The sequence below is a fragment of the Emys orbicularis genome, chromosome 2 (assembly GCF_028017835.1).
Source record: "Emys orbicularis isolate rEmyOrb1 chromosome 2, rEmyOrb1.hap1, whole genome shotgun sequence".
In the NCBI taxonomy this organism is placed as follows: domain Eukaryota; kingdom Metazoa; phylum Chordata; order Testudines; family Emydidae; genus Emys; species Emys orbicularis.
In genome coordinates this window covers 283,814,578-283,824,114 of record NC_088684.1, presented here as the reverse complement: position 1 = coordinate 283,824,114, position 9,537 = coordinate 283,814,578, and the positions used below count along the sequence as shown (strand labels likewise).

Below are 9,537 nucleotides of genomic sequence, written 5' to 3'. Positions count from 1 at the left end.
TGCAAACTTCTCCCTACCACCCCCTCTGCTTCCAATTTCCTGTATTTTTTGTCACCTGTCCCTCACAGGTGAGCGTCTCTCTCTAATTAGGTTCACCAGCCTAAAGCTCCCCCACCCCCATTTGCAGCCAAATTTAGCTGACTGGGTCCAGCTGGCCCAATTCAGCTCTTGCAAGGCCGATGTGGGGAGCACTCCCTATCACAAAGTCTGAGCAAGTAATTGCTGAAACAATTAACTGTTGTGACAATGTTTATATACAATAAGGAGGCAGAAACTAACTAAACTAATTATTGTGGGTATGCTTATAGTAAACTAAATAGGCAGAAACACCCTGAACTGATAAGCTTGCCTTACACAATCTCCAAAGCAATTGGTCTGTACGCAATCTGCAAAGTGATTGGTCTTTACATGCAAGAAGTACAGAGGTTAGTAGCTATGCAAGATGTATGTAAACTGTATGGTGTGTGACATGAATTGGAATTGTGGTATCACCCTGTACCTAAACCCCCTATGTCTGGGCCTGGCCAGCATGGGCAAAGAGCTGTTGCATGCCTAATAAGTAACCTGAGTGACAAGCTGGAGTCAAACTGAGTTTTTTGGATCCCATGGAACTGGATGAAATGTTCTCCCGGAACTGGACAAGGTGTTCTGGAGGATAGGTCCATCAATGGCTATTAGCCAAGATAGTCAGCGATGCAACCCTATGCTATGGGTGTCCCTAGCTTATGACTGCCAGAAGTTGGGAGTGGACGACAGGGGATGGATCACTTGATGATTGCCCGGTTCTGTTCATTCCCTCTGAAGTACATGGCATTGGTCACTTTTGGAAGACAGGATACTGGGCTAGATGGACCATTGGTCTGACCCAGTATAGAAGTTTTTAGGTTCTTATGATAAGCTGAGTGGAAAAGGTCTCAAAGGGAATCCTAACAGATACATAGGTGCAGTCCCAAGAGTCTGCAGGTACCATTACATGATGCTCCAATTGGATACAAATGGACTTCCAGTAACAGCACCTAATAAGAATGTACTTCCTCCAAGGATCTCAAAGAGCTTCTACAAACATTAATCAACTATTATAAATATCTAATGGAATTAGACCCATTTTAAAGATAGGTATGATGAGGTACAGAAAGGTGAAGTGATTCCGATCAAGACCTGTATTCCCTACCCATAGGCTGCATCCCCATATCAAAGATATGAGAAGCTCCAATCTGCCCCATTTCCTGTAAATTAGATCTGACTTTCAGACCTTTAATAAGCAAACTATATAGCACTCAGCTAGACACAGTTTGGGCACCCCCGGATGTAACACACTGTAAGCACATACAGGCACTTTCTACAAGAAGGCTCATTTCCAGCAGATCCTTTATTTGTTTTAATACTCTTTATTGTCTGTAGCACATTTAGCCAAGTCTCCTGTCTTTCAGAGGCCACAGCTGTTACTTTACAGATAAACTGCAAAAGCATTGAGTTCACATTTCAGACACTGGGCCAAACCGCCCTCTTAGTCACACCCAGGCAACCCTTCAGTGTGCTTGCACAGACATAAGTTATGTCAGGATTTGATCCAATGCAGCCAACACAGTACTTTGTAATAGCAGATAATACTCACTAAGGCATTTCCACAAATGGAAACAGAACATCACTGGGACTGAAGAGGGGAAAATTAAAAAGTACTGTCTTGAATATTAATATTGCTTTCAGAGGAACACAATTCCCTGGATATTCATACACCACCTTCTGTTTTAGATTAATCTAGCAGCTTCATAAAATGCCTATATGTTAAGGAAAGAGGAGAGAGAATCCAAAATCAATGGTGCTTAGATTTTTGTGAACTTTATGTAATTTCTGTAAGGCAGCACCATAATAAACATGCTATAACATGGTATAAAAACGTAGACAGATTAGAGACATATAGAAAGATAGTTGTGACAGATAAATGAATATAACAGACAGATAAAATAGATACGATACAGACAGACAGATATGGTAGACATATAGATAGAGACAGACATGTAGACAGAGAGAAAGACATGGGTAAACGGATAGATAGAATTAACCTGACTATTGTTACCCAGCTATTACAAAATACCAATTACAATGCTGAAAAGGATCTGAGAAAAAAATGATGCTGTGGACACAAAAAACACTTGAGTGATTAAGTAAGATTTCAATCTTTCAGCAACTTTTCCAGTAACACCTTTTAAAAAAATCATTTTAATATGTATTAGACCTTGTTTTTGCACAAAATACAACGAATGCCTTAACCAACTGCAGTAAATTATGTCAAGTTTCTTCGGCTCTTCACCCTGGCAGTCAATTCCTTGAGCTAGTCTTAGATTTTTCTTTTTCTTGCAATTTAGCCAGAATAGATGAGTTTGGACTGTAGAGCACCTTTTGTTCAAGCTCTGCATATCTTTTCAGAAGGGGCTGGTAGAGCTAAAAGGAAGAGAAAGTTACATGTGTATGTTTAAAACGTGGATTTTAAAACTTTTTGCATTTCAAACCACCACCAGAACCAACCAAAGTGTTAGGAGTCTTTTAGAAATTTCCTCAAGAACATGCACTGCTATTCTTCGTTCTGTTTTTAATAGCCCTTACTAACAGTTCTTTTACAGCTCTAATTTTATGACACTCTCAGACAGTTTCTATTGTAGTGGTGTGATAAGATGTGTGCATGTTAGTTCAGTGTTCTTGTGATGAGCATCGCTCATTATTTCAAGGGGAAGTAAGCAGTCATCTCTATTAAAATCACTGTTTACTCACAATTTGACACATCCTTCTCTGTAACATTTCTAAAACCCAACCTGGTCTTCCTAGCCACACAGCCAAAACTCTTGTCCCGGCCTTCCTCATCTCCCTCAGTATTAATAATATCTGCATCATCCTCAACCTCTCTGGCCTACATGCTCCCTGCGCTGATGCTATTCACAGGCAGGGCGGTGTTATGCCTGCCTGCTAGCACTAAGGGGCCATAGAGCCATAATAAATCAGGCCCAATAACTGGAAACCCTTATCCGTAGTAACCAATAAGTAAGACCCAGTGTTTAAGTGAATTTCACTGTTTCCCAAATAAGGACTCCAGCCTGCAATCCTTACTCAGACAAAACTCTAAATGGCTTCACCCTGAGTTTTTCATGAGTAGACGTACAGGCTTTGTGAGAGTATATAAAAGCAGAACTGCCCTTTCACCAGTTAAAAGTACAGTACTTCATGGCATCAGTGTTTAATACACACTCAACTGGAATAAAATAAAATCTCCTAATATGATCACATCTTCTCACAAGAGAACACATTTACAGTTTTTGTAGGATTTTATCACCTGAGGGGAAAAAAGTGATGGTGTTTTGACCTTGTGTTTCCATTCATTTCAAAATCTTCAGTTTCTGAGTCCCCTTCTCCCTGAATAATTGTTTCAAATTGAGATTCTCTCTTTGTTCCTGGAATTTAGTCAAGAATTGTTGACTAAAGAATTGAATTGTTGGACAAATTCAGCAACAGAGGAGCCTGCTTTGATTAATTCTACCCATCACTAATAAGCTGTTAACAGCAGTTAAAGCAAATTTCTATACTAAATTAAAAATATCAGGTGGAAGTCTATAAGGAATATACAAGGTAAGTATATAATATATCTATGGCACGTGAGAATATACATTATACACTTCACTGAAGCCCTGTCAAGTACAGGAAAATAGGTGTTTTAAAACATGGTAGCTAATAAGTTTTTTAACATATTTTTAAACACTATCTTCCAGTGATAGAGCATCAGACTAGGAGACAGGAGACCTAAGTTATACTCCTACTCTACTGCTGACTGACTGCATGACCTTGGGGAACTTGTTTAATCTTTGTGCCTCAATTTCTCCTGTCTGTAAAATGGAGATAAAGAGATCTATGGACAAAAAGGATATGAAACTGCAGAGTACTATTATGATGAGAGTCATTCAGAAAGTGTCTAGCCTGATCTATTTAATTATACAGTAGAAATATATTTCACAGACCAAAGTACTGATATTTTGTATTTCTTTGTTAGCAGCCTCCCTCCCCCCTCCCCACCGTGCCGAACTTGTACAAGGATGTGTCGAAGTGAGTAGTCACGGAAGAATTGAAAAATGGAGAAGAATGAAATCACAGAGGTAATCAAGTACCTCCATAAGAAAGGCTTGACTCCAAAGGAAATCCATGAGGACATGGTTGCAACACTGGGGAATGATGACCATATGCCACAGTAAAAAAGCTGAGCTGATGAATTGTTGAATTTAAGCAAGAGAGAATCAGCACTGAGGATGAGCCAAGGTCAGGATGCCCTAGAGAGGCCAGAACACCAGAAAAAGTTGATGCAGTCCACAGGACGATGAAAAATAACAGAAAATCAACAGTCAGGCACACAGCTGAGACACTGGGCAGCCGCAGTGGGTCAGTGTATGTCAGCTGCAGTGAAGACTTGGGTATGAGAAAGGTTTCAGTAAGATGGGTGCCTAGAATGTTCAGCACTGATCAGAAGAGAGTGTGATGACGTTTCCAGGAAACTTTTTGCTCCTCCAGGACAGTGCATCACTGTACACATCCCAGACTGTAGTGACCACAGCAACCAAATGTGGCTTTCAGCTGCTTCCCCATCTAGCCTATTCAACATGTTTGGCTCCCTCAGATTTCTGCCTGTTCCCCAAGTTGAAGGAAGACCTTTGGGGAAAGAGTTGCAGTGATGATAATGAGGTGATCACAGAAATTGAGGAGTTTCTGGACATGCCAGGACAAGGACTTCTATTAGACAAGCATAGCCAAACTGCAGCTGTCTATTCTGCAGCTGCACTGGACCAAATGCATTGATATCACAGGGGACTATACTGAAAAATAAACAAATGAATGCAAATTATGACTCTCTCTTTGCCAGGCTAGAAACTTTCTGAACACCCCTCATAGCACATCACAGAGCATATGATTTTAACTAACTACATGAATGCCTTAGGTGTGTTGTGAATCAAAGTGCTCTCAGTACCTGTGCAATATCGGAATTACCATTACACATCCCGAAGAATGCTATTGCTCCTATTTTCCTTAAATATATATAGAGGAGTAAACAAAATACCAAGCAAACACTCCTGGGTTGTATTAGGAGCATCGATGTCAGGCAAAAATAGATCCTTTATTTACTGAAACATCTATAGTCAAGCCTCACTACTTCTTGCTTTGCTAACCTGTAAACTTGATAAACCCTGGCTGCTTTACCAGAATCTTCAGCAAAGATTTAATAGCAGAGCACTATATTGCTAAGAGTGTTGTATTTCTAAGCTAGCGTTCTCATATTACTTATATGACATTATTTTTACAATATATACTACTGCACATTTACTAGCACAATATGAAGTATTATTGTGAATACATCACTCTAAATTAAAAAGTGTCAAAATAAATGAACAGCCACGTTAACCGATACAGTGTCCTTGACTATTTTATTGGCCTTGAACACTTAACTTGCTAATTTGCAAAATTCAGGCATCTGCAGTGGGTCTCCCAGCCATCCGTGTGAATGAGTGCTGTAATATATACTGCAGGCACGTGGGAAAAATCAAGACCATCCCTCCTACTTTATTTCTGTACAATTTGGGTGAAATTCACCCCCTGTGCAGAGGTCTAGCACGAAGTCTGTGAACTATATATGTCCTTCTTACCCCCTTTTTTGACTTCATTGGGAGTTGTGTTTAAACACTAGTGGCACAGCATGTCCCTCTATTACTGCAGGCTGTAGTGACTGGTATTTTATATGCAAACACACACACACAGTGAGTCAGAACTTCAGACGGTGTAAGAAACAGTTACTTACTGTAACTGTGGTTCGAGATGTGATGCAGACGTGTATTCCACTTAGGTGTGTGCGTGCTCAGTGCACCAGAGCCAGGGAATTTTGCCTAGCGGTACCCGTAGGAGGCGGAAAAAGCACTTTGTTCTCATAGCCCCTCTCCATCTATACAAGGCAGCGCCACCTCGACACCCCTCAGTTCCTTCACACAGAACACCTGGAAATGAGACTTCAATGCACAGGGGACGGAGGGTGAGTTGTGGAATACACCGCTGCATCTTGAAGAGCCACAGTGACAACAAGTAACCATTTCTACTTCTTCAAGTAGACACAGCCATGTATTCCACTTAGGTGACTCACAAGCAATATCCACCCCAGGAGGCAAGGCTTAGAGTCTATATAAACAAAGAATGCAGGACTGCACTACCAACGTTTGCATTCGGTCTGGAAGATGCAGTAATGGCATCATGGTTCGTAAACATATGTATCAACAACCAGGTGGCAGCCCTGCAAATGTCCAATATTGAGATGTCACTGAGGAACCCTATTGACATAGCTTTCACTCTCGTAGAATGAGTTCGCACCCCTGAGGAGGCATGGTTGAAGCTATTTCATATGCAGTCTTGATACAGGATGGTATCCACCCAGAGAACAGACTGCTTGTCCCTTCATACATCTGCATATGACACAAACAGACAAGGCGACGCAGGAAACGGTTTAGTCCTGTCCAGGTAGAAGGTTAGACAATGCCTTGCATCTAAAATATGGAGACGCTGCTCCTCCAGAGATTAATGTGATTTAGGAAAGAACACAGGTAAATGGTTCAAATGAAAACTGAGAAACCACTATAGACAAAAAATTTGGGTGCGGCCATAAAATCACTTTGTCTTTGGAGATTACGGATAAGGAGGGTCTGCCATCAAAACCTGCAACTCACAGACTCTCCTTGTGGATGTTATTGCCACCAGGAACACAGTTTTCTGATACAAAAGTGAAAGGTACAAGATGCCAGAGGCTCAAACGGAGGTCCCATTATGACTGCCAGGATCATGTTCATGTCCCACAAAGGAACCAGCTCTCAAACCAGAGGATGGAGGCCAAGAAGCCCTTTTAAGAATCTTGCTATCATGGCACTGGAAAATACTGATCTTCCATGAATGGGGGAATGAAACGCGGAGATTGCCGCCAATGGACCTTCAAAGAGCTAAGTGCCAGGCCTGACTGAAGATGCAGCAAATACGCCAAGAAGTCCTGGACAGAAATCAGCATCGATTGAACTCCATAGGTCAATGAGCACAGCAAGAACCGCTTCCATTTCACCCAATAGGTCATTCTGGTAGAGGGCTTTCTACTATGGAGTAGAACCTGCTGAACAGCCACCAAACAACATTCTTCCTCCTCATTCAACCAGAAAGCAGCCATGCAGTGAGATGCAGGGAGCTGAGTTCAGGATGCCAGGTGTGTCCATGGTTCTGTGTGAGTAGATCGGGATGGAGAGGAAGGGCTATGGAAGGCCAAATTGACAGCGCAAGAAGGTTGGAGAATCACCAATACCTCAGACATGCCAGGGCAATGAGGATGAGCTTGGCCTGATACACCTTCAGCTTGAAGATGACCTGTGGAATGATCAGGATCAGAGGAAAAGCATACAGGAGAGCCAACTGCCAGCTGAGATGGAAGGCATCAGTCAGGGAGCCGGAACTCAGGCCCCCTCAACGCAGAATAGACAGCATTTCCTATTGTCTCTTGTAGCAAATAAGACAATTGTCGGACTGTCCCAAGCTGCAAAGATGATGCGCAGGACATCTTGTCTTCAGGGACCACTGGTGACTCAGGGGAAAATTCCTGCTAAGATGATCTGTGAGATGATTCTGGACCCTGGGCAAGTGATCGGCTATTGGAATGATACTCTCCTCAATGCAGAACCACCACAACGTGATTGCCTCTTGGCAGAGAACCCTGGACTGTGCTCCCCCATGCCTGTTCACATAATACATCTAGGTGGTATTGTTGGTAAGTATGTGAACCACTGAGCCCCTGACACATTGGGAGCAATGCCCAAATTCTGCAGCCAGGACGCCCTTCTAATAGTCACTTCTGAGGCCATCTCTCTGGCTTAAGTGCCTGTGATGTCCATTGCAGACTGCAATGATGTTTTAGCCACCAAGCAGCCTTCAGCAACCAGGACACAAAATTCCTCCATGGAGGTTTCAGGCAACTGGTCTGCAAGTCAGACAGTCATCCAATTCACAAAGTCATGTTTAGACAACAATGCCTGCTGTTAGCAATCTGCATTTGCAGGAAAGAGGAGGTGTAGATCTTTCTACCTATTAATAAAGCTAAGATTTAGTCACAGGTATTTTTAGTAAAAGTCATGGACAGGTCACGGGAAATAAACAAAAATTTACGGCCCGTGATCTGTCTATGACTTTTACTATAAATACCCCTGATTAAATCTTACATTTTCCTAGGGCGCCGCTGCTCTGGGGAGCCCCAGAGGTTAATGGTTGGCCCCTGCTCTAGCGGCGGGGGCTGACTGCCTCCATCCGCCCACTGCTCCGAGGCCCCCAGGGACACTGCTCTGACAGCCCCAAAGCCAGCCACCTGCTGCTGCTCCGGGGGTCCCCGGGGCTACCCCGGGACTGCTGCTCAGGCAAAAATTCCCTAGCCACCTAAGTCCATTTTGTGAATGATTCGCAAATCAAACACCGCTCTTTTACATGGGCCTCGGCACAGCAAGCACCGCTTCACTCCCTCATGCTACGGACAATGTTTAAACTTAACTGAAGCTACCTAATGCTAAATCTTAACTAACACTAATACTAAGGGTACTAACTACCTATATACAACTAGAAAAAGTCATTAAGAGATGGAGAGACGATTGTGAGGTTAGGAACCACACAGAGCTCTGACTCCAGTCACAAGCAGTAAGAAGGAACTGAGGGGGTTGGGGGTAACGCTTCCTCCTACAGCCAGGGGAGGGGCTATGATCCCCAGGCACAAGCTCTGCCTCCTGAGGGTACTGCTAGGCAAAATTCTCCAGCTCCGGTGTGCTGGGTGTGCACACACCTAAATGGAATACACGGCTGCATCTACTCAAAGAAGAACTGGTGCAGCTCATTTAAATTCACTGAAGTCAGCTGAGGATCTGGCCCCTAGTGTATACATATGGTTGTATATACAGAAGATTACTCTTAAGTTTCTAGTAGCTGGTTTCCATTGACATTACCTTGGATAACTCTTCCTAAGTGATTTCAGGAGTATTTTTCCAGAGGCAATTATATGGATTTATTTTTATAATTGATGTCCACAGGGAATAAAGAACACACTCAGTGATGCACAAAAGCTCAGGAACATAAATTCCCTCTTTGTAATACCCTCAAAAAGTAACATATCAAAGAGTGATATTTTTAAAAAGTAATTATGTGTATTATAATATGAAGCTTGTACTTGCCTATAACGTAACTGTAATCACTATATTACTGACCAGTCTCACACATTACCAGGGCTCAGCACGTAAATAAGAAAACAAAAGATAAACTGTTAAAACAAAATACAATATAACCTAGACTGAGACTACTACCTTCCATGCAAGAAATGCTCACATCAGTATTATCTTGTCCTCCATTCCCATCCGTCTGTTGCAAACCTAGATTGTGAACTCTCTAGGGCAGGAATTGTCGTCTTATCAATTGTTTGTACAGTGGAGCCCTGACCCAGTCCCTGGGTACTAC

The 9,537-nt window shown here is 42.5% G+C and overlaps 1 protein-coding gene across 1 annotated transcript in view; it reads right to left on the bottom strand.

Annotated features, from left to right (window-relative positions):
• Window positions 1-2,319: 2,319 nt before the first annotated feature.
• XYLB (xylulokinase) overlaps window positions 2,320-9,537 on the bottom strand; it is a 148,176-nt gene continuing 140,958 nt past the window's right edge. The window contains exon 19 of the mRNA XM_065399155.1: window positions 2,320-2,442. Within this exon, the coding sequence (XP_065255227.1) occupies window positions 2,320-2,442 (123 nt within the window). The remainder of the gene's footprint in view (window positions 2,443-9,537) is intronic.